The following is a 25,656-nucleotide window of genomic DNA, read 5'->3' on the forward strand; positions in this document are numbered from 1 at the left end:
TCTGTACTACCCTTCCATCTTCAGATGGGGAAAGTTAGTTAAGTAGAAATTAATCCTCCGCAAGGTGGACCTCTCAATCAATACCCCTATCTATTAGCAGTAGTCTGCTCCGGCTTGATCACCTATGTCAGGCCCACAATGAGCCCTTTGACAAGTTAGGCTTGCATTACCGCATGCTCTAGGAATGAATATATATCTGACATTGGTCTTAGGGGAGATGCCACTAAAGTCCCTTGACCTGAGAAGCCAGTGGGCCCCCGCGACAGCTTAGGAGACTATTTAGAATCTCTTCTATGTTCCGAGCACAGAAGCCAAGAGGATGAGAGACCACAGAAGGAGGCAGAGACTCTGGAAGATGCAAAGGGTCCTGTCCAAGTTGCTTGGGCAAATCTCCTACCAGCCAGGGAGTATCAGAGGAGGCATCTCCTCTCTGTCCCCAGCCCCCGCCCCTTTCTAGGAGAGGGCTTAGCCAAACTGACCTGATTTTCCAATCCCCTAGGGTCCCAGGCAGCTGTGAGAGAAACACTGCCCTTTTGAAGGGAGAGAATCAAGTTGCCTTAGTTACCAGGAAGGCTGGCATGTCATGTGCAGGTGCACGAAAGGAGAGACAGGTTTGATTATGTGAGAGCAGGGGGTGGCCATCGTGTTGCCCCACGGAGAGTCATGGCCACAATTTGATGGCACTTTTAGGGAATGCTAACTTAGTGGCCGTTGGGTATCCATATAGTGTCAAGTGCTTCTCAGCTCCTTACTGCCTCTCCTGCCCCCCATCAGCAAGGAGCCCAGATAAGTGGAATCAACTTCATTTGTTGAGGGAGCACTTCCACCTGCATAGGACCAAGAGGGGACCGATGCCAAATCCACCTGGGAAGGCCATGCTGTGCCTCTCACAGTCTTGAATCCCTCTTTCAGAATGTGACAGTGGGAGAGAAAAACTAAGATTTTTTTTATCATTAACTGTTAATTAATTAATTACATATATAACGATTAACACATTATCATTATATATGTATATAAGCCATTTAAGCCTCTAGCTCTTAGGTGGGAAACCTCTTAACAAAATACAGTGGGATAGGAGGGCAGGATAGGCATTCATTGTGGTTGGGCAAGGAGCACATTCTATGAAAATGCTGGTCTGGGAAGAGTAGATGGGTAGAGAAAATGACAGGGAGGGAACAAAAAGGGACAAGTGTGTGGGGTCATGTGCTCCCCTCAACCCCCCCCCCCCAGTGCCTCCTAGATGCTTCTACCCATGACATCTCCCAGTTGGGAAGAAACGGGATCTTTCAGTTTCAAATGTCTGCCAAAGAAAAGGGGCTGAGGCTTAAATTCTCACTCAATGGTCAGCCAGGGAGGGGGGGAAATGAAGCTGCATCAAGATTAGGGACACCTTTGTTGGCTGTTTCTTTTTCTTAGTCCTCCATTCATCACTTGCTGGCAGCAGGGACACCAGGCCAGCAGCAGCTGCTGAATTTCCCGAGTCGGCTGCCTGCTGCTGTCCTGCCCTGTCTCCCTACCCCACCCCACCCCACCCCCAACACCTTGGCTTCTCCTGTCCCTGGGCCATCATTGGGGTATCCCTGGGATTCACTGACTGGCAACTGCCTAGGAGGGATAAAATGTCAAGATACAGGCGTCGGGTGTCCTGTTCAGATGAGATGATCAAAAACAGCCCTCGCACTCTGTCTCTATGGTTGCTTTATCAGGCTCCGTGAACATCTCACTGTGCACTCCAGGAATTGTTCGCGACAGTGTGGCTTGCCTTTGTGTCAGGAAAACAGTACTGAGAGCCATAACTGTTATGGGAGGATAGTGGTATTCAAGAAAAAAAATGGTTACTTTTAGCCATGTTTACCCAGCATCTGTGATGGACCGGGCCCTATTGTGCACCACAGTTCCTGGCATTTTGCGAGCAGGGAAGCTGAGGTAGGAAGATGTCAAGCAACAAATCCCGGGTCATGCGGGTACAAGGGGGCTAAGATTTCAAAGCCTTACTCCTTTCTACCCCTGCAATTTTTTGAGTTCTGAGAGATAGGAAAGGCAAAGAGAAGGAACCTTAGTAAATACAGCAAAAGAAATAGACAGAACTGTCAGTGCATATGCTTTGTCACTATAGAGAAAAAGGCAAGCACGGTTGTATCTTACCAAAAGTACAACCCAACCCACCGCTCCCTGCATTTCATAAAAATCACTGGAGGACACTATGTAAAATCTGACGCTCTTGCCACTAGCAAATGACATGGAGCCGACTCCTCCTCAACTGTAAAATAGGGAAATGTAAAAATACACAGTGTTTACCCCCAGAAACCTGTTTGGGGGTGATGAGCTGGCACCAGTGTGTAAGATCACAGCACCCTGTCTACTATCATGCTGTACAAGTCAAGCCTGCACTAGGTAGACTAACTCACCCACCTGTTCTAGTAGAGGAGCTAACCCTGCTGTTTCCTCCTTTCCAGCTAAAGCGTCTCAATGGCCATAGCTCACCTGAGCCACGCTGACGTTACTGCTTGCCAACCATCTTGGCAGCGTTCATTATATAAATAAATCAATAAACTTTTCCTCCTGGGTCTTATCAGAGGCAAGCCCTTCATTGGAATTTCTTGAGTGGAGTGACTTGCGGGTGAGCTGGCAACAGGGACCGTGTGTGTGTGTGTGTGAGTGTGTGTGTGTGTGTGTGTGTGTGAGAGAGAGAGAGAGAGAGAGAGAGAGAGAGAGAGAGAGAGAGAGAGAGAGAGAGAGAGAGAGGGAGAGGCATTGGGTCAGGAATTGTGCTTGTCATCACCAAGCTCAGAAGACTGATGTAGGAACATTCTCTCGGAACGCTTTGTTAGCAGATCGCTTCCCTCCGTCTCTTTCCCTTTAGTTGCTGTAGAATCTAGGGATTTTTGGCGAGCGGGAGGTGCAGAAGGGCCCTGGCACTTATCAGTCCCACCCAGCCAGGTGTTGGCCATTCATTACACAGGTATTTATGAAGTGCCTGTGGTGCTGGGGATCGGAGCGAAGTCCCACTGCGGTGGGGTGGACCCTTGGTTCGGGAAGACTAGCCAATGGTTAAACAGATAGTTGCATTATGACCCGGGACTTGGTTCTCTCGAATTCCTTTCCCCACGTGAGGAAGATAGACGCGCCACGCTGGTGGGATGGATCTGGATTTGGAAACTGGAGACCTTTGTGCTCACCATGGCTTGTTACTGGGAGCTTGCTGTGGTGAGGTGGTTTTTTAGTGCTGGGGAAGTAAGTTGTGAAATCAAAGTCTCCGGTGCACGGGAACTTATGGAGATTGGTGAGCGACATAGCAGTCACGGAACTATGTTAATAGCAGCCCTTTGAGTCCATTTCTTTCTCATCTGGATGCATCCAGTCATTTAACAAATATTTATTGCATGGCGTGCCTGGAATATGCTAGCCGGCGTTCCGCACTGGTGAATCAGCAGTGACTATGACTGCAGAAGTGGTTGCCTTCCTCAGGGTTACGTTCTAGAGCATGGACCAGCAAGCAATCAGAAGGGCCCTAGAGCAGTGGTCCTCAGCCTTCCTAACCCTGCGACCCTTTAATGCAGTCCCTCACGTCATGGGGACCCTCAACCATCACATTACTTTCTTTGCTACTTCATAACTGTGATTTTGCTGCTGCTCTGAATCATAATATAAATATCTGTTTTCCGATGGTTTTAGGTGACCCGTCTGAAAGGGTCATTGACACACACACACACACCCTCCAAAGGGGGTGTGTCAACCCGCATGTTGAGAACTGCTGACCCAGGAAGTAGAGGAAGGAGGGTGGGGAGTTTGCGGTCACTCAGACAGAGTTCCACTTCAGCCTGTGGAACACGGCAGGACCCCGCCTCAAAAGGAAAAAGAGAATAGAAAACTCCCCAGTTGACTCTGGGGTGCAAGCAGATTGGGGAATCATAGATATAGCTCAGTAGCTGCTTTCTGGCCTGGTTTAAATGGGATTATGTGGAAGCAGGGCATCCAAGGCAGCCACGTGAGCATCATCTCAAAAAACGTATCATTCAACAGTTCTCCCTGGAAAAACTGAGGTGACTCAGGAACTGTTAGAACAGTAGTGGCAAGAGGTGGAGGAAAATGTACCTAGAGGATGTCAGGTAGTTTGCTTTCCACAATTTTTCCTCTTTCCTGCTTATCTTGGTATTGCTGACGTGTGAAGTATCAAACGCTCCTTGTCTGCATAAGAAAAGTCTTCCCCTCCCATTGCGCCCATGATACTTTTAAATAAATTGGTCTAAGCCGCTTCATGTTGTCAGCCTCGGGAGCTAGCCTCAGCTTCCTTTCCACCTGTAGGACTAGCTCCTGATGCCACCCTTGCACCTGCACCCACCAGCCCCTTTAAGAGGATGTGCCCCCTCTCTGCATCATAGCTTGTTGACCAGAACTGATACTGTCTAATGCTGACTAAGACTTGACACTGGGGGCTGGAGAGATGGCTCAGTGGGTAAGAGCACTGGCTGTTCTTCCAGGGAGTACTGAGTTCAATGCCCAGCAACCCCATGGTGGCTCACAACCATCTATAATGTAATTTGATGCCTTTTTTCTGGCCTGCAGGTGTATACACAGATAGAGCGCTTATATATAAAATAAATAAATAAATCTTAAAAAAAAAAAAAAAGACTTAACATTGTGTCAGTCTCTGGGCTGTGAGCTTCGTCCAACACTGAGAGGAAAACTTTTGCCACGGGGAATTGAAAACGTGCGTGTGGTTGCAAAGCTACCAAGTGGCAAACTTGTGATGTGATGCACCTCTCCCCCTTTGCGTTCCTCGACATTCTGTAGGTCGGGCCAGCCTAGCTCTTTAGGGGAGCCATGCTGAGTTAGTCGGGCCATCTCAACCGCAGCTCCCTTAGCTTACTGTGACCCGGTCACGGCTACTTGAGGCTACTTAGGGCTTTCTGCTTGCTCTACTCCTGTGTTAGCAGCTGTGCCTCTCAGTTTACATGGTTGGTGAACTCCTCTGAGACCACTTGGGTTGTCAGCATTCCTCAAGGTAATGGTTTCCTTGGCCAAAGGTCCTATCCACAGTGTAGTTTTGTAGTCTTCTTCCTCCCTCTTAGAGACCCTGTTCTGCTTAATGGAGTTCAGTCAGGTGATTTGGCTCCAGTCCCTGCTTGGCAAGAAGCAAGTCTCTCTGTGATACACAGGCCTGGATAGCCCATGGGCTTGGTCTGGAGCATTTTTGGTCAGCCACTGGAACATCCTTCAGGATGTTTGTTCTGAATTCACTGGAAGTCAAGTGGGTCAGCTCAGACTTAGGTTTGCTGAGCAGGAAGTTGATCTAGCCACACGCTTGGATCGCTCCCCTCTTGTAGACACTGGGTAGAATTGAAACTAAGAATTCTAAGCCAAGTGTGGTGGCACATACCTACAATCCCAGCTCTTGGGGGGGGCTGAGACAGGAGGATCACAAGTTTGAGCCTGGGCTACCTCATGAAACACTGCCTTGAGAAAAAAAAAAGAAAGAAAGAAAAAGAGTCCCGTGAGCTTTGTATGTGTGATTCCTGATGGACATTGTGCTAAGAATGGGTACAGCCATGGCCAGAAACAACATCCTGCCAACACTCACAGACAGTGGCAGATCACAAACAAAATGATAGCAGACTGTGAGAACACAGAAGGGTAGCGAATTTAAAAATAACATGCCATGTCAGTGTCACCAAAGGTCAGAGTGCAAAGTTGGAAAGATCTGTAAATGGAAAAGTGAGGGTTTTTTTTTTTCCTTTAGTTTAAATAAGGCCCATGTATATTGACCACCTCTTCACCTCTTTAGCCAGCTTTTCTTCATCACAACCATGAGTCCACGGCACAGTATTGGCAACAAGTAGTATTCCCAACTTTAGCCAGCTTGAAGGCTCTGTGTGAAATGTAAATGCTTGCAACCAGATTATGAAAGGGTTGGGAATGTTTGTCTGTACATCAGGCAGCATCTTGGGAGTAGGGGCCGGGTCAAAACATGATGTTCACAATGTTCCATGGACACGCTCTATGTACAAGCTGGTGGTTATTTCACATATTATCAGTAATTTTGCTCATGTGACATGGATCTGTGTGGAGGAACTTTCCGTTTGCACGCTGTGTTGATTCTCAAATCTTTGCAATTTCGGAGCAGTTCAGACACTGTGTGGATATTCAGCTTTCAGTATTCAGAAAATTATCTGTATTAAAGATAAGCTGGAGTCTTTTTCTTTTTAATTTTACAAAATGTCCCCCACACTCAAAGGGCCAGTACTCAGTAGATGAAGTTACGAATTCTCAGCCCAGGTCCTCTGCTTCTAGCCTATGTGAGTCAGGGCAGTCCCAAAGCCTGGCCTACACTCTGATGTTCCCCCTACATGGTCCCCCTGCCCCTCATTATAACCAATGGGATCCCACCTCCTTTCAGGGCAGTGGCTCCCTGAGACCAGCCTCTTCTGCCTCCCTTCCTCTAGCTGGCTGGAGAATGCCTGAGACAAGAAAGTCTGTCCTAGTCAGGAAGGCTGTAGCTCACTTGGGATAGTTCTCGCCTGGCATGCGTGAAGCCCTGGGTTCAATTCCCAGCACGCCATATGTTGAACACAGTAGCTGGCACTTTCCTGTAATTCCAGCAGTCAGATGTTGAGGCAGGAGGTGTAAAAGTTCAGAGTCATCTCATATCCATACTAAGTTTGAGACCAGCCTGGGCTACAAACAAACAAACAAGTGACAAACAGGTCCAGTCTGGTTCAAAGCTATAGTGGCCTTTGAAGGCTGGGCCTAGAAAAGAGAAATTGTGTAAGGACTGGGGCCAGGGAAGCTAAAGAAAACAGCTCAGGCCTACCTGGGGCAGATGGGAGCAACTGAGTACCATGGTCCCTCAGCTGTTCCCCTGGTTCTCCTTCCTGAATCCCCGTGTATGAACCTGCCTTTTACTACTTTTAAGTACTAAGAAGCACCAGGAGTTAGTATACTACTATAGTGTTCCTGTACTGGAGACCCAACTGGTGCATAAGGCTCCGGCTAACCTCAGACCCTCAGTCCAGACACAAGCAACAAGAGATGTTGGTTGAAAAGATAACGGATTGGCCTTGAACTGGATTTCCGTGGTATATAGTCATATTACCATAGCAGCTGTCCACTAGGGCGTTGTCACCAACAGTGGGCATCTGTAGGGCATTACCTTCCCAGAACCGTAAGAGCAAATTGTTCTAAAGCTCATGACAACACACAAGGTTTGACGTCTCCTGCACCTGAGCATCTGTTTCATCCCAGACCATCCAACGTGGCAAACTCGTAGCCCTCTCCTCTCGTTCCTCAGAGTGAGAGCTCAAGTCGCGCCCATGACCACTGCCTCAGAGGTTTCCATAGGTGCCCACTGAATCAACATAGGCACTAATTAAAAATTTAACTGACACATTCACTGCACGTTATTTACTGCTACCCGTGAGGTTGTTTCAACGGCAGGTATGAGCTACGTTGGGATGTGAGCGAGGGCCTGATACTCCAGGTTGTGTGGCCTCTTTGCTCGGTTGCAGCCTCAGCCTCCCGTGAGCTCTGATCTGGGCTACGCCGCATGGCTCTGGTGTCATGAGCAGTACACTTTTACAGCCAGCTATAAACGCTATCAGAAAGGAACTTCTCAGTTCATTCTCAGAGCCCAGCATGGAGTAAAGGCATTGAAGCTGGATGGGGTGGGGTGGATGGGGCTCACCTGATTAGGGGTTCACACCTGCTGAGAAAATGCAAGGCCATGAGGCCACATCACTGTGGCTGGATGCCAAAGGTTAGAGTGGCCAAGCTGTAAAACTCAGGATCTGGGGAATGTGGGGCCAGGGATGGGACCCCCAACCCCCACCCCCACCCCCACCCCCGACAAGAGCGTTGTGGTTATTGGCTGGTGGGTATGATGAGGGGATGGAAAGACAGAGGCAGGATTGCAGTTTTCCCAGACTCCGGATAGGAACAAGAATGAGGAGGCAACAAGGTTCCCAGCAACACACAGGCCAGTTTCCTGGGAGTAAAGGACTAACAGGAAGGAGGCGTCAAGGTGGGCGAGGAAGGCTTCGGCTGGCTAAGCCAGGGCCCTGCATGTAAGCGCTGGCCTGAACCTGGACACCCACAGAGTGACTCCTACACTGGGCTGGCTGACCAGAGGGTAGGGAGCTAGTCAAAGGCTGCAGAGAGTGCGGGCTGCTTCTCCAAGCGTGAAGGTGGCTAGGAAGTGTGGCCAGTCTCCAGAGGCTTTTCCATTCCACATGGGGCCACTGCCCTTCCCGGTAGTGCTCGCCGGTGAACTGTGTTTCAGTGTAAGCAAGGACCTTGCCCCATGCATTCCTGAGATAATAAGCCCAGGCCCTGCCTCTGCCTTCCCTTCGCCCTCATCTTCCCTGGAAATCCCTGACAGTCTGCAGATGAGAGGCTGACAGCCTTCCTCGGTTCATTTCTACAGTGTTCACGTCGGTGTGTAGCTGTGTACATGACCAAAGAACGAGTCATTAGCAATCTGCCCAAAGTCCTCTTGGGAACATCCCAAGAAAGCAAACCACTCTTCTGTCAAAGCCACACATAGCTTCCCCCTCCATTCCTTCAAAGCGGGATTTCCCAGAGTGTGGTCCCCAGACATCCCATGTTAACCACCCTCACAGAACTGTGTGAGGGTAAGTAGAATAAAACCTCAGGGTTCCTGGGCATCTGCATTTTCCATATGGTTGGTTCAAGTTTGGATGCCTTGAGACATCACTCTCATGTCCAGTGTGGCTGCCTTTCCCTAGAAGGTATTCCATTTGACCTGCCTGAGTGGGGCCAATTTGCATTCTTCTAATGAGAATCTTCCCTGTAGCTTTCACTGTCTCATGGCTGCTCCACTCAGTGGTGAAACATCCCATGGGGGATCTCTGTAAAAGTAACTTTTATTGGCCTGATTTAGTTGTCATCTCAGGCTTCTTGCCTCTGTATGCTAACATAGGCCTAGTCTTGGAAGCCTCAAGCCTCTGTACAATCTAATCTAGGCCTAGAATGTTTTCAGCCTTTGAGATTTACTGCTGAATAACTTCACCCTGTCTGTCTCTTTCTGAACTCTGGCTGGGTGGTTCAATCAGCTGCCTGGCGCAGTACCCTTCTCCAAGATGAATGATTCAATCTGGCTTCCCAGCTTCTGACTGAATTCCTGTGCTTGGCCTCATACTAACTTTGGCACTATTTTCTAATCTTTTGTTTCCTTCTCATTCTCCTGTCTTCACCTGTTGCTAGCTTGTTCTCTCTTCAACCTCTCTTTGTAAAATCTCTCCCAGTAAAACTGCCTGTGAATTCTACATACTGAGCTGCCACAAACTCAACTCCACTGCACTGCCTCTCTTACTAACTAACTTACTAACTTACTAACTCAACCAAAGTGCCTGAACAGAACTGACTAGAACTCAGAGATCTGCATGCCTCTGTCTCCTGAGTGCTGGGATAAAAAGGCAAGCACTACCATGCCTGGACCTAAGCTTTTCTTTACCTGAAACTTGCTCTGTTACTAGGCTGGCCTTGAACTCAGAGATCTGCTTACCTCTGTCTCCTGGGATTAAAGGCATTTTTCTATTCCATCCAGATCACTCAGACCTAGAAGGCCTTTGCATAAGACCTCTTGCCAGAGAAGTCAAATTCTGCATCACAATTCCTCCACCGGCCTCCCCAGACTTGGTTAAGGTTTGGCACTCACCAGTGAGAGAGGGTACCTGTGAAGGGGCTGGTGGGCTGGGGCACTGCTTCTTACCAGCAAACAAACTGCCTTCTTCTGCCTCTTGTCATAGTGTGAGCACTAGATCCCAGGAGAGCCCAAGCTGAGACTGGCCAGAGGCATGCTTACCTTTTGGAGGCTGAGGGGACTGAGATGTTCCTGGGGAATGTACACAGTAGTGTGTGTGTGTGTGTGTGTTGTGTGTGTGTGTGTGTGTGTGTGTGTATGTTTGAGGAAGGGTCTCATGTAATCCATCAGGGCTTCAAACTTGCTTTGTAGTCAGTAAAGATGACCTTCAATTCCTGACCCTTCTACCTCTCCATCCCTGTGCTGGGATTACAGGCATACACAGCGTGCTGGGCTTATGCAGTGCTGGGAATCCAAGCCAAGGCTTCATGCATGCTGGCAAGCACCCTAATAAGTGAGTGTGTCACCACACCTGGCTCTTCTGTTTGGATTTGGGAAAGATGCTATGGGTTGAGAGACTCTGCTGTAGGGGTAAAAAAAAAAAAAAAAAAAAAAGACCCTGCCACTTGTCCACACCCTGGATAGCTGCAGTGCTCAGGCTGCCCTGCTCCCCTGTAGGCAAGAGACGTGGAAGGTAGCTGTCTGGCCATGAAACTCAGAGGGCTTTCCAGTGCTTTCTCAGAGCTCAATGACCTGGTCTACCTGAGAGGTACACCATTACTATTGGCCCAACCCAATAACTGTTGACCCAATCAACAGATACCAGACTGAGCTGCCAATACCCTAGACAGGCTGCCTCTGTATGATGGTTGTGAGAGAGCCAGGTTCTTGGGGTCCACGATTGGCATCCATCACCCAGCCCTGAGAAACAAAAGTTCTCTCCTTGTTCTTCTTGACCCCCAAACCTGCCTTACCAGTCCTGGTGCCTCCTCTGAGCTATCTTATAGAAGGCAATGAGACTTGGAAATGGCAGGCCAGACCTAAGGAAGCTCTGCACGCTGTTGCTGTGGCCACAGGGTATCAGCCAGAAGGTTGGAGAGAGGACCACTCTTTGTAAAAGGTTTAGAACTACCTTGGAAAGGAAGAGGAAACTGGCTAAAGAGCCTCAGAGTTGCTGAGGGCCCCCAGCAGTGAATGATTCAAGGATGGAATTGTTGAGTCAGGCTTTCTTAATACCTTAAGTGATGGTAAAAGTAAAAATAAATAAATAAATAAATCTCACGGGCCACTATGGTGACTGTCTGCTGGTGGTAGTGCTATTTTGGGGGGGTCACATATACCTTTCCTTTTTTCTTGTCCTCATCATTTCAGATCAGGCCAACCTGGCAACTGAGGCCCAGAAAGGTATAGGAGGTTTCAAAGTCACACAGCAAGTTGGCAAGAGTTCTGGGGCTTCTGTCCCTGCCCACATGGCATTGTCTCCTCAAGGTTGTTGGCTCTTGAATTTGCTCACAGAGCCTTCCTCTGTGAATCCTAAGATAATTAGCTAAACCCTCACACTCTCCAGGGTGCAGTGGCTGGAATTTGGGTCTTGGAGGAAGTTCTTAACTCACTCCTGGATCCCACAGACCCTGCTCTGAGGACGAGAAGGGTCCAGAGGTAGGCAGTGTAGTTGGCAATGGACCCTAGGCATGCTCTGTTCAGGCCACCTCCCACACCCTTCTCATTGCTTCCTACCATCTTAGACTCTGTGTGGGAATAAGCGAGTATGTAGGGCCCTCTGTCCTGTATTGTTACTGTCCTGGCTCCCTGGAGAGATAGAGACAGGGCAGTTGGAGAGGAGAGGCCAGTGCTGCTGATAGCTCCAGTGCCATTGCTAGTAACTGAGGGAAGAGGTCCTCTCAGATGTCCCCATCTTCATTCAGAGTCCATCTTGCAAAACAATGACCAAGTGACATGAGCAAACCTCCTGCTCATGTGAACTTTTCCATGGGCCCCTGTGCTCTGTGGAAGTAGGTTTTCACGGTCCAGCCCTCCAGGCCAACTGGGCTTTCTTTCTGAACTCAGTCAAAAGTTGAATTAAATATATATATATAGTTTAAGCCTGGCCTAATGGCTTACGCCCTAATTCCAGCACTTAGGAGACAGAGGCAGGAGGATGACTGCAAGTTTGAGGCCAGCCTTGAGGATCCTCTCTGGGGGAAAAAATTCTTTTTGAGGATGGACGGATGGATGGATGGATGGACAGATGGACAGATGGACAAATGCGTCAGTAGGCTGAGGCTGTTCCTCATTGCTTTGAATTTGCGTGTGGACCAAGGGAAGTCCACAGTATTCGATCTATTTGCAATGTTTTCTCAGTCCCCTGAGTTCAGAAGTGGACTCAGCCCCCGTTACATTTCTATTAGACTGGTACGCAGTATGATCCTGACCATACCTACAACAAAGGTCCTCGGCCTTATCACACAGAAGTGAAGCATTTATAGTTTGCATTAAGCAAAACCTGTTTACTATTATATTGAAAACAAAGCCATGTCTCATGGTTCGCTGGCTGATCTCAGGCTTACACATAGCCAAGAATGACCTTGAATTTCTGATCCCCCTGCCTCTACTGTGGTCCTGAGTAGTGGGACCTCAGGCCTGTACGTCCATGCGTGATGCACGTGGTGCCTTCTCCATTCTAGGCAAGCAGTCTACCAACTGAGCTACGTGCCCAGCCCTCAGACTAAATTATCTTTTAATTAAAAAAAAAAGGCATAATAGAATGTTTGTCATTTTGACTACTTTTTTTTAAAGATTTATTTATTTATTACGTATACAGTGCATATCAGATCACATTATAGATGGTTGTGAGCCACCATGTGGTTGCCGGGAATTGAACTTTCAGGACCTCTGAAAGAACAGTCAGTGCTCTTACTGCTGAGCCATCTCTCCAGCCCCATTTTAGCAAATTTTTATGATTTATTTTTAATTTTTTTTTTTTGGTGTGTGTGTGTGTGTGTGTGTGTTTGCACCATGTGTCTGTAGGTGCCCTTTGAGGCCAGCAGAGGGCGTTGGATCCCCTGAAGCTGAAGTTAGGGCTGTTGCGAGCCACCCAGAGTGGGTGCTGAGAACTGAATTTCTGTCCTCTGCAAGAGCAGCACCGAGCCCTCTCTCCAGCCTCTATTTTAACCATTTAAAATTATACAGTTGAGTAGCTTGAAGACATTCTCCACTGTTACACAACTGTTTCCACTGGCCAATTCCAGAACATACTTCATCTTGCAATACTGCCGCTCTGGGGTTAGAACCAGGAGGCATGATCAGAGGCAGTGACCACTTGCCACCTAGGGGGCACTCGCAGCCCGTGGCAGCCACCGTTCCATTCTGTTATGTTCCACCTTTGCCTCTGTGAACTTGACTTTTCTGTGGAGTCTGTGTTAAGTGGACTCACAAAGCATTTGTCTCTGGGCCTGGCTGTGTTACTTAGCATACTGCCCTCAAAATTCATCCTGGTTGTCGTAGGCTGTATCACAGTTCCCATCCTTTTAAAGATCAATTCAAATTCCTTTGTACCCATATAACACATTATTTTTGTGCACTTTTATGGCCCTCTGTTCCCTTTTACCTTCTAGTTATGACTAATGCTGCTGCAGGCATGGTGTTCAACTTTGATGATGATGATGATGATGTTTTGTTTTGTTTTGTTTTGAGGCAGGGTTTCTATGTGTAACAGCCCTGGCTGTCCTGGAACTCGCTTTGTAGGCCAGGCTGGTCCTCATCCATGGGAGAAAGAAATTCCCATCTCTTCTTTAAAGCCTAATTTAGCCAGGCATGGTGGTGCACACCTTTAATCCCAGCACTCAGGAGGCAGAGGCAGGCAGATATCCATGAGTTTGAGGCCAGTCAGGTCTACAGAGTGAATCCAGGACAGCTAGGGCTATTACACAGAAAAGCCCTGTCTCAAAAAACCAAAAGTAAATACATAAATAAATAACAATAATGATAAAATAAAGTCTAGTTCAATGTCCTTAGCAAGGCCCAAAGAACAAATGTACTTACAGAAGGGAGAGCTGCCCTCCCTACCTTGCCTGGTTACACTTGTTCTCACAGCCCAGTTTAAAAGTTACTTGCTCAGGAGCTTCTGGATAGGGCCAAGGTCAAAGAGACTGGCTCTTGGGGACAGTGGTTTTCCTTTGGATCAACCAACTGATAGCTGGTTGTTTCTTTGTCATGTTGGCCTAAAAGTTTTCTGTTTTTTTAATGACATCTATTTGTTTAATATTTTTAATTTATTTGTGTGTGTGTTTGTGTCCATACATGTGTGCACTTGTATACGTGTGTCTCCATGTGCCTGAGTGAGCGTGTATCTACTCAGAGGAGAACCTTCAGCAGTCTGTTCTCTCCTTCCAGTATGTGGGTCTCAGGAATTGAACTCAGGTTGTTAGCATTGGCTGCAAGCATCTTTTCCCACTATACCATCCTGTAACCCAGAAATACGCTGACATGGATTCATTATATTGTTTTGTTTTTGTTGTTGTTTTGGGGGAGGGAGTTTGGTTTTTTGTTTTGGTTTGGTTTTTGGTTTTCAAGACAGGGTTTCCCTGTGTGTGTAGCCTTGGCTGTTCTGGAACTCACTCTGTAGACTAGGCTGGCTTCGAACTCAGAGATCTGCCTGCCTCTGCTCCCAAGTGCTGGTATTAATGACGTGTGCCACCACCGCCCAGCAGATTCATTTATTTTTGTGTGTATGTGTGTATGCGAATGAGTTTGAGTGAGTGTATGCAACGCGTGTGTGGATGCCAGAAGAGCAAGTCAGATCCTGGAGCTAGAGTTAGAAGTGGGCTGAGAGCCACTCACCGTGCCTGCTGGGAAGCGAACTCGTGTCCTTTGGAAGAGCAGGAAGTGCACTTAACTGTGGAACCATCTCCCTAGATATGATAACTATTGTCAGTAAAAATCTTCACGGGAGACTTTTTTTTTTTGAGGCCTTCAGTGGGGAGTGTGATGGAGTCCTGAGGCCAGAAGGCCTGAGAACTATTGTAATTGACAAGGGCTAGGGGGAGTCTTTCAATAAAGGCCTGTGATGTCTTTTACACTTTGTGCACAATGCCATCTTTGTCTTAAATATTTAATTCTGGAGCATCAAAGCAGCTAAAGGCAGTGTGTGAATAAGGAGGCAGGGCTGTGTCTCAGTGATAGTTTTTGGGGAATAGATAATGGCAGACTCAGCCTGCAGGCTATGCTTTGCCACCCGGTTTCTGAGTTAATAAGCCCGAAGAGAGGGGAGCCCTGTCTGTCATATAAATTGCTTTACCCCCAGCACCTCGCACAGGGCCTGCCTGTTACCTGGTGAATGCTAGTAATTTCAGTAGAAACAGTGTTTAGATGCTCATAGTATAGGTCAAATAGTGGTCTCTCACCATCGAGAGAGATGTTGGCTTTTTTGTTATATTAAAAAAAAAAAAAAAAAGACTAAGATCATAGAATACGCCTGTAGTCACAGCAGAGGGATCCTGAAGATCAAGGGCAGGCAGAGCTACATAATGACACCTTTTTGTAATGGCCTCCCTTCCCTATTATCCTCAGCCAGTTAAGGCCAGGAAGCTGCCCTCCCCAACCCCCCCAACCCCCTAACCCCCTACCCCCCCCCCCCCCCCGGTTGTCATCAGGAGCCCGAGCTCCCTACTCCACTCTACTCTATATTGTTATTGTTTTAGCTCCTTAAACCCACATCTTAGTTTGACAACAAGCCTCACTGGGATTACTCTGACTAGTTAGTAAATTAACCACCCACCAGAAACAAAGCTTAGCATTCTTTACAGTCCAGCAACTTAGCATTCCTCGTGTGCAGGGTATGGTAGGAAAGTAATTGGTTTGCAAGAACAGCAATAGAAAGCAGCCATGCTAGGCAGAATTAGCAGGAAACGACTTTAAAACAACGGTTATAGGTACGCTTGGAGATTCAGAGGACTGGAAGTCAAGAGAGATGAACGTTCCAGCGGAAAACAGCCATATCTGAAATGGGAAACGTGTGAGATGGATTTAACTCTGTACTGCAGAGGAAAGAGCAGGAAGAATGAGTGACCACTGGGGAAAGTGTCAGGCCAGGATAAGATAAGGAGAAAGCTTGGGGGTGGGGCGTTAGAACCCTAGTGGTCTGTGGGGCAGTATAAAGCGGTCTATGAAGTGGTTTTTTTTTGGGGGGGGGTTTGTTTTGTTTTGTTTTTTGGTGGGCATGGCCAGCCAAAGGCTATGTAGTCCCTGTCTTAAAAAACTTAAAAGAAAAGTGAGTGTGTATTTGGGGGCTGGAGAGATGGCTCAGTGATTAAAAACACTTGATCTTCTTATAGAGGACTAGAGTTTGATTCCCAGTACCCAAGCCACAGGGCTCACAGCTCCTGGTAACTCCAGCCCCAGGTGATCTGACACCTCCCAGCGCCACCACTACCATCACCTCCACATAAAAGAAAAAAAAATGAGGATTCATGAAGGAAATAGCGAAGAATGATTGTGTGTTTGTGTGTATGGTGTGGGCTGGGGGATGGAACATGTAGATACGAACACATAAAGACCAGCAACATCCACAATTGATGGAAATACCAGTGCACAGATCCAAGAGACATAGCGGAGTCCAGGCAGATCGGGCAGCCGTACAAAGACCCACACCTAGACACTTCCGTCCACACTGATGAAGACTGGGAAGACAGTGAGAATCTGGAGAACAGTATGTGGGGAAACAAGAAGGGTTGACCAGTGGAGAACAGTAGGAAATGCTGATGACTTCTGGATAGGGTGAAGCTCTGAAGGTGCTGGAAGGCGAGGAAAGGAACGGAATGCCAAACCTATATAATTCTGTGATCTATGAAACAATATCCTTTTAAATATGAGATTCAAATGCAAACGTTTGCAAATGTATAAGGTTGCGAGAAATTATCACCAGTAGAGCTACATAACAAAAAAATGTTAAATTCTTGGCAGACAAGCTTAACTCTACGCTAGAAACACAATGAGGGCTGTTTTGGTTTGGTTTTGATCAAAGCCTAATAATGCCAACCTACCCTGGCCTTGAACTTGCAATCTTCCTGCCTCCTGCCTCAGCCTTTCCACTTGACCACCAGTGGGCCCAGCTTTCAAAGACTTGTTCACTTCATTTTGTTAAAAGAGATTTGGCTATTTAAACTAAAGTAGATAGAGTAATGAGGCATTGTGGGTAAATTCTTTAGAAGCTGAAAAGTAGGCACAAGGAATCAAGACAGAGATGAAACAAATAAAAAAGAAAGGAGAAGAAGGTTGACTTAAAGCTACTCGTGTCAGTAAATCATTAAAAATAAATGGACTGTCTGGGCACAGTGGTGCATATCTTTAATCCCAGCACTTGGCAGAGGCAGGTCACGGCCAACCTGGTCTACATAGTAAGGTGCTGTCTCAATCAATTAATAGATAGAACAGTCCAGTTTGAAGATGGGTATCAGGCTGGAGTGTAACCAGTGTTGGAGGACTTGTCTAAGATGCATAAAGCCCATGGATTCAACCTCCAGTACTGCAATAAAATGGAAAAAAAAGCAGGGGGGCGGGGGAGACAAGTATCAGGTTGGGAGAAAAAATATTGCTCAAATATAGAGGTTGCCTAGGAGAGATTTACTCTAACTCAGTTCAGTGGCAGGCTAAAAGTAAAAAGGCGGGAAAGTTATAGCACACGGTTATGAGACAAGAACCAGAGTGGCCACCAGAGCGCCACGAAAGGAGTTTTAATAATTACAGACAGAGTCATCAAAACAAGACAGGGCCACTTGTGTAAATAAATACCTGATAGCCGAGTTCAAATGTGTGAAGAAGTGACAAGATCCAGTAGAGCAAGCTTGGTGGCTCTCTGCAGGGGGTGGACTCCTGGATCCACTTCCTCATTCCAGTCCTGGATTTCTATGAATCACTGACAAGGACAGAAATGAGTAGAAGACTCAGGTTTTTTTTTTTTTTAAGACCAGCTGTTTCCTACAAGTAGGGCCCCTGAGACAACCAAAGGCAATTCCACCCCTAGCTTTTCTTGCCATGAAGAGATTTCTGGAAACTCCCAAGCTCACTTGGGATGCCAGCCAGGGGGCTCGGACCATGTTTGCTGGTGTTGGAGGAAGCTAGGTGAGGTGCCGGAGTCATCGTTGGTCACCAGGAACTCTGGGTGTCCTAGAACACAGGAGAGGGTAGTGATGTCCAGCCTCAGTTCTTAATATTTACATGTTGAAAGGACCCTGGGTAGGGCAGGGGCAGGTAAGGAGGGATTCTTCAGTAATAATGAAAAGCTGCTGGAAGAGGAAGAAGAGCTTCCACAGGGGCAGTGTGTGCCTGACAATGTGCTTCAGGCAGCGCTGAAGTTGAGGCTCAGTTGGTCTTAGGCATTGTTTTGGTTGTTAATTGATTTAGGAGAGTCCAGTCCACCTCGGGCGGCACCATTCCCTTGGGCTGTATAAGAAAGCAAACTAACTCCGAGCCTACAAGTGATACAGCAAGCAACTTTCCTTGGTGGTTTCTGTTATAGTTCCTGCGCGTATTCCTACCCTGACTTCCCTCTGTGATGGACTGGGGCCTAGAAAGTCTAAGACTTTCTCTCCCTTTCACTCCTTTAGGTTGCTTTTGGTAAAAGTATTCTGTTACAGCAACAGAAACAGAACTAGAACAATGCACAGTTGGCCATTTTTATTTTATTTTTAAATTATTGTTGTTGTTGTTGTTGTTGTTGTTGTTGTTGTTGTTTTCAAGACAGAGTTTTTCTGTCTTGGCTGTCCTGGACTCACTTTGTAGACCAGGCGGGCCTCAAATTTACAGAGAGCCGCTTGCCTCTGCCTCCCTGAGTACTAGGATTACAGGCAACACAACATTGCACCAGGCTCAATTTACCATTTTAATTATGATTTTCTTTAGGCTGTGACTTACCATTTAGTCGATTTTTCTTTTAAGTTCTTTTATTTAATTACATATAATGGTGAGGTTTATTAATTTTAATCATTTTTAGTTGTCCCAGTGTCACCAAGTACCTTTGCAGTGGACAACCGTGACCTGCCACCCTGCCATCTGTCTCCAATCATCTTAGAAATGAGATGCTGTATCCACCAGATCAGCTCCCCATTCTCCATCCCTTCCAGTTCCAATAACTACACTCTGCTTTCCAGCTCTTCAAAACTGATGCCTCTAGGTGCCTGGTATAAGTGGAATTACACCACATCCATCCCTTACACGGTGTCTTCAGGGTTCAGCCTGTGTCAGAATTTCCTTCCATTTTAAAGCTGACATTGGTACCAGTGTACGGTCAGATCCCATCTTGGTGGTTTCCCATTCATCTACTGATGGACACTTGGCTTACTTCCCCCTTTCGGCTGTTGCAAGCAATGCTGATACGATGCATCTATGAACACGATGTGAGATGATAGTTTTCTTCCTTCCTTCCTTTTTTGCTTTAGTATAATAAAATGGGAATTAGTCTCTAGGTTGCTGGGGTGTGGCAGTTTTATGTCACGTTTGTTGATACAAAAACAAGTAACCGGTCAAGTTTACCTTTGTGCACTTGCAGTTCTAAGGATATGGCCTGACAGACACTTGGAGCGGTTGAGGTCTTAGGACCCGATTTGCTTTCTGGCCATGGTCCCTGACTGACCTGAGTTGTCACTTATTGTTTCAGCTACTGTCATAAATAGCTGGCAGGGTAAGCAGACTGCTGTTGGAATTTACTTGTTTGAGACAGTCCCATTACCTAACCCAAGGCTGGTGTCAAGCTCACTATGTAGCCAAGGATGACCTTGTGCTGGGATGGCAGCTGGGTCCCACCACGCCTGTTTCATGCAATTGCTGGGGATGAACACAGGCCTTTGAACAAGCTAGGCAAACACTTTACCAACTGAGAGCTAACCCCCAGCCCCTGCTTTTGGACTTCTCTTCCAGAAATTCAAGAGCAAGTTGTTTCCCTTCCCAGAAATACCTCCTGATTCTCTGGTGGCCATAGAGAACCCTAGGAGATGGTCACATAACTCAGAGTGGCCATTGGCCTTCCAGACCCTCCCTGTCCCTTCAGTCAGTTCCTTCACTCAGCCATTGGGTCATTTGTTTCTCCCTGTGGGTTTGAATCCGCTCTGACATGCGTGTTTGGTACAGGCTCTGTGTTACAGGGCTCAGAGCACGAGGAAGGGGTCCACTCATTATTTCTGTTGGGGGTGGGTCTCCTCGCTGCTTCTCAAAACCTAGCAGGGTAAATAAATCCTTTCGTCTGCCATTGACAAATTAGGCAAGCGAGCTTCAGAAGTTCAGAGAAATGGGTTTGTGGTTTGGGTCCTTCTGTTAAACTCAGAAGGTAATCCCTGTGGCTTTGGTTTGATGAGCTCACAGGGAGCTGGAGGTGGCAGGAATCAATGCCCATGGCGTCTGCATCTGCTTCCTATCAATGAAGTGGTGAACTTCGGGCCTGAGCGTGATTGAAGAATAAACCACCAGAGCTTATAGAGATATTTGCCTCAAGAAAACTGATAAAATGGTGCCAGGATAGCTTTAAGTTGGCAGCCTTTCTAGCTCCAGAAAAGTGTGTAATGATTCTGTCAGGTTACGATGAAGATGACATGCTTGTCGCTTTCTGAAGAATCCAAGATGCAGGGGAGCCCCAATCAAAACACGCCACGCGTGTTCATGCTAATCAGTCCAGGGTATTGGGCTGCCCTTGAGAAGTCAGAGCAAGTGGGTGGACACAAACTCCTTCCCACAGCGGGCAGCCCATGAAGTGCAGCTGCTGAAGACAGAAGTAGGATCAGAGCCCCTGCAGAGGCCCTGCTCAGTGGTGTGACTTAGCATCTCCAGACTGAGCTGGGGCCTCACAAGTAAGAGAGGCCAGGGTCAGCTCTGGGAGCCCTGTACTACAGGCTGCTCTGACGGTGCTGTGTCTTCCAGATGAAGGGGTGTGGGAAAGAGCAAGCACTTGGCCAACGTGGGCCAGGTTAGTCCCCCTCAGCCACCTCCTCACTGCTGCCCATCCACAGGCAAGTGTATCCCCATGGCAGCCGCCAGGGACCTGGAACAGAGTTGCCTATAAATCACCTTGCTTCTTTTTTTTTGGGGGGGGGGTGAGGGTGGGGGAGGTTGTTGTTGTTGTTGTTGTTGTTGTTGCTGTTGTTACAGGTCTCTCTGTGTTAGCCTTGGCTGTCCTGGACTCGCTTTGTAGACCAGGCTGACCTCGAACTCACAGTGATCCTCCTGCCTCTGCCTCCCACCACCGTGCCCCACTGGACCCTTCTAGTGAACAGTGTCTCTAAGGTATACCTCTAAACTCACACTCCACCCGGTCTTGGGTTGGTCTTGAGCGGTGAAGTGTTTGTTGATAGTCACCATGCAGCTTTTCATCGTCCCCTTGCCTTTTGTTTTTGTTGTTGTTGTTGTTTTGTGAAACAAGGTTTCCGTGTGAACCAGCCCCTGCTAGCCTGGAGATATCCAGAACTCCCAGAGTTCTGCCTCCCAAGTGCTGGGATCTTAAAGGCGTGTGCCACCACCGCCCAGCTTTCGTCGTCCTCTTGCTTAGTGAAGCACTTGCAGTCTCAAGTGACTCCATGTGCCGTGGCATCTGTCACCCTGTCATGTCAGCCAACATGCGCTGTGGGCTGGCTGTGTCCCACCATCCCACTGCTACTAAAACATTCATGCCTTGTTGACAAGATCAGCATTGTCTGGCACAAGCAGGTGAGCAGACAGCGTTGCGTTGGTTTTTTGGGTTTTGTTTTTTTCCTGCTAGTGAGTTGGTCTGATGCTGTGGTTCCCCCTTTTCAGCGTGCTCCTGCCTCCCTTCCTCCGTAGGGTCTCAGTCATGAAGAAAGTCCTCTGTGAGAGTTTCCAGGAGGCCACTTGAATGCACTGTTGACCTTCAGTTTTCTGCTTAGGATTTAATGACCACTGGCCTAAAAGCCTTGATTATCCAAGCCTGAGAGATTTTTCTCTTCCACTGTTAGCTTTTCCTCCTCCTCCTTCTTCTCCACGTAGTCCTCCTCCTCTTCCTCTGTCTTCAATTTTATTCATTCATTTCTTGAGACAGAGTTTCTCTGTGTAGTGCTGGCTGTCCTGGAACTCACTCCGTAGACCAGGCTGGCCTCTAAATCAGAGATCAGCCTGCCTCTGCCTCCCTGGTGCTGGGATTAAAAGTGTACGCCACCACCACCTGTCTTAAATTTTATTATATTATGTATGTGTATACATGTGTTGGGGGTGTCTGCATGTGTGTATGTACCTGTTAGGCCAGAAGAAGCCTTTTAGGTCCCCATCACCTGGAGTTACAGGTGATTATGAACCACCTGACTGGTCTTCTGCGGGGAGCAGCAAGTGCTCCGTTTTGGGTTTGGTTTGGTTTTGTCTTAATAATTTATTTATTTTTATTTTATGTGTTTTGCCTGTATGTATGTCTGTGGGTGTCAGATCTTGGACCAAGACAGCTGTGAGCTGCCATGTGGGTGCTGGGAATTGAACCAGGGTCCTTTGGAAGAGCAGTCAGTGCTCTTAACCATTGAGCCATCTCTCCGCCACCCTGCCCACCTTTGGGGGGGGGGGGAGAGTAGCAAGTGCTCTTAACCACTGAGCATCTCTCCAGCTCTTATTTTCTTATTTTAGGTGTTTGGGAAGGACCCTCCTCTTTGGGGTCAAGACTTCAGAGACAGCATTCCAGGCTCCACTTCCCTTCAGTAACTCTTAACCAGTGTCAATGTTTACCTGTATGTTGTAAACCCTCCTCCGAGGTTGGTCGGGGTTGGGAGGAGGGATTTCAAAAGCAGGTGTCCTGCCAGCCAGAGTTAAAACTTAATCTGCTGTTTTGGGTGTTTGGAGAAAGGGTTGGGAGAAGGAGAAGAGAGTGTTTATAACAAAGCTACTGCACCTGGAATTGGGTCTCCCCAGCATTCTTGGGCCCCTGGAGAAGTAAGCTTAGGAAGCCCCACTTTGCTTCTCCCCTGCGTGGGGGAAGTCGGGCCCACACAAGTGGGAGGGGCAGAGCAAGCCAGTCACTCAAATGGTGGAAAGATAAACAAAGGGAAAGTGAACTGAAGCAGCTGGAACCTGATTACAAGCCCTGGCTCTGGTGAGAGTATAAATTCTCCAGAAGGGCAGATGATTAGAAGGTTCCAGACCCCTCAGCCCCCTCAGAATGGTCCTGGGCAGCCCGGGGACCAGAGGGCCTTTGGAACTGCTTGGGGGCCTGTGCTTTCAAGGAAGAAATATGGTGACTCTGGGAAGAGGGCCTGAAAAACACCTCCTTGGAAGGAATCCATGAGCAAGTAAGGCATTCTTTGGAGGGAGGCCATCGACAGGCTGTACTCTTGACCTTCTCCAAGGCTTAGGTTTCTCATTAATAAGTTGGAGGGAGCACCAGGCACCTTCAGAACTAGTATTATTTATTGTGTTTGCTCAGCACTGTGTTGATGAGGTCAGTGGTGTTATTTCCACCCTGTGGCACTTGCCATGGGTGCATGGAATGCCCTAGAGGATGGGATGATGGAAGGAAGGTGACCCTGGGACCGCCCCACCCTCCACCCCCATGTTCACTAATTCACAGAAGCCTGTCTGGTCTTTCAACTGGAAGGTGTGCTGGAGATGCCAGAGAAAGAAAGCGAGGGACACGATACAGAGAAAAGGTGCAATACAGCTGTTTGGGGCCATTGGCAGGAGCAGCTGGATTTGGGGGTTCTAGGGCTCTATAGAGTAGGAGACTGGGGAGGAGTTGGTCCCCTTCGCTGTCATTATCTTCTGTGAGTATCAGCTGATGCCATTAGAGTTCACTCCATCACTCCCTCCTCACCTCTCCCGAGGCCTCATTCATGAAACCGAGTGCCAAGAAGTAGCTAGGTGACTCACAGCCATTCGCTAGGCTGGGGCATCACAGTTTGCACCCTGCCACTCCACAGGAGTTGTGAGTCAGAGCTACAGCTTTCTTGCTACCTCAGCCATGCATTTTAAGAGCAGGAAACCAGCAGCCAGCCCCACAGCTCTCCCCCTGGAGGCAACGCAGTTGTTTAATGTGCCATTGTGCCATGGAGGCCCATGTGGACATTGACAAGAGTGAGGCAAGGGTGGGCATGGTGTGTCCCTACCTATAACCTTAGCATGCAAGAAGCAGAGACAGGAGGATTAAGATTTCAAGGCTAGCCTGGGCTATATGAGGCTTCAGGGCTAGTCTGGGCTACTCAAACCCAACTGAACAGTGAGACAAGAGGTAAAACAGTAAGAGTTCCAAGATCAGCAAGTCTCAGAATAGTATGCTTCATGCTAAAGAAAAGACATTAAAATTGTTCTCACAGGGGCTGGAGAGATGTCTCAGTGATTAAGAGCACCGCCTGCTCTTCCAAACGTCCTGAGTTCAATTCCCAGCAGCCACATGGTGGCTCACAACCATCTGTAATGTGATATGGCGCCTCTTCTGGCTTGCAGGAGTACTTGCAAGCAGAGCACTGTATACATAATAATAAATAAATAAATCTTTTTTAAAAATGTTCTCACACACAGCTGCTATAATTCTAAAGACTTATCAACATCACAGGAATGCTTGATCTACATAGCTACTGGCCCAGAGCTACCCAGTAAAAGGCTTTATTACTCTCTCTGCTTCCTTGGGTCATGCTGGGATTTGAACTTGCAACCTAGGTCATCTGAGTCACTGGAGTTTTATTTGGAGACTGGTTTCACTGATTCCCCAGGCTAGCCTCAAAATTGGTCTGTGGCCAAGGATGACCTTGAACTTCTGACTGAATCCAGGGCTCTGTCTAATGTTCGGCAAGCCCTCTACTGACTGAGCCACATCCACAGGCAGGGAGAGTGTGTATGCGCTGTAGTTCAACCCATCCTTTTCAAGATTAACCTGCCTTTTAGCCTGTGAACATCTTCATATCAAGGTGAGTCTTATAACTGCTGTGTCCATTATGCTGTGCTTGGTGAGGAGTCCATAGAGCTGCAGCCTGTGTCTGTTCTCAATGCAAATCACTTCAAGACCATTGCAAACAAACCTCTTGTTGAAAAACCTTTTTGCAGCCAGTGGTGGTGGCGCACACCTTTAATCCCAGCACGCAGGAGCAGGCAGATCATTGTGAGTTTGAGGCCAGCTTGGGCTATAGAGTGAGTTCCAGGACAGCCAAGGCTACATAGAGAAACCCTGTCTCAGGGGGAGGGAGGGATGGGGAGAACCTTTCTCCCCAGGAAACTGAGGCAGGGGGATTGCAAGTTTGAAGGCTAGGACGAACTACTTAATGAGACTTTGTGTAAACTGAAATTTTTTTGAAGGGGCTAGGAATGTAGGTCAGTTGTAGAAGGTGTAGGTAGCATGTACGAGGCAATCCCACTAGTGTGGGTGTGCAGGGCTGGGGGTGAGAGTGCCCTAATACTTTCTTCTATACGTCCTACTAATATCAAACCCCTGAATCAAAACTCAAAGTAGTTGTCAGTGGCTGAGAAGAAAGTGGGCTTGAGATCTTGTCTCAGATTCCCTGGAGCTGGAGTTAGAGGCAGTTGTGAACATCCTGATACGGGCGCTGGGAATCAAGCTCAGGTCCTCAGGAACAATATACGCTCGCCACCACTGACCCATCTCTCTAGACTTAGAGATGTCACCAAAAAGAAAAAAAAAAGCCTAAGAAGGGTAAAAAGAAGAAATGCTATGGCATTGAACTACCCAGTGTCTGAGGACTGGGGACTTTGTTCAGTGCCAAGGATAGACCCCAAGGCTTTGCAGGTGCTAGACCAATACTTTACACTGTGTCTCAGAGATCAGTTCTTGAGCCACCTTACTTTGTGTTTTTGTTTTGTATTGTTTTTGTCCTTTTTGAGTATGCATAAATAGACCAAATAAATAGATAAGCATGCATAAATATATATATAAATAAATAAATAAATAAACAGACATGTGGCAAAGGGTGCTTTTAAAAAAAACACTGGGTCCTAGGCTGCTCCAGTACCTTCCTTCTTTTTTCTTTTTTTTTTTTTTTCTTTTTTTTTTTTTTTTTTTGGTTTTTCGAGACAGGGTTTCTCTGTGTAACAACCTTGGCTGTCCTGGACTCCCTTTGTAGACCAGGCTGGCCTCG

At 47.5% G+C, this 25,656-nt stretch overlaps 1 protein-coding gene across 2 annotated transcripts in view; it reads left to right on the top strand.

Annotated features, from left to right (window-relative positions):
• The window catches only part of WWC1 (WW and C2 domain containing 1), a 147,759-nt gene that overhangs the window by 6,836 nt on the left and 115,267 nt on the right, over positions 1-25,656 (top strand). Inside the window, exon 1 of one of the 2 annotated variants that reach the window (XM_084761245.1) lies at positions 22,841-22,863. The exons of the other annotated variant lie outside the window; for it this stretch is intronic. Coding sequence (XP_084617371.1) covers positions 22,856-22,863 — 8 coding nt within the window. The 5' untranslated portion in view covers positions 22,841-22,855. Of the gene's footprint in view, positions 1-22,840; positions 22,864-25,656 lie in introns of those variants that run through there. 2 annotated transcript variants of the gene reach the window in all.

This window comes from Acomys minous (genome assembly GCF_964271855.1).
Source record: "Acomys minous genome assembly, chromosome: 16".
Classification (NCBI taxonomy): Eukaryota; Metazoa; Chordata; class Mammalia; order Rodentia; family Muridae; genus Acomys; species Acomys minous.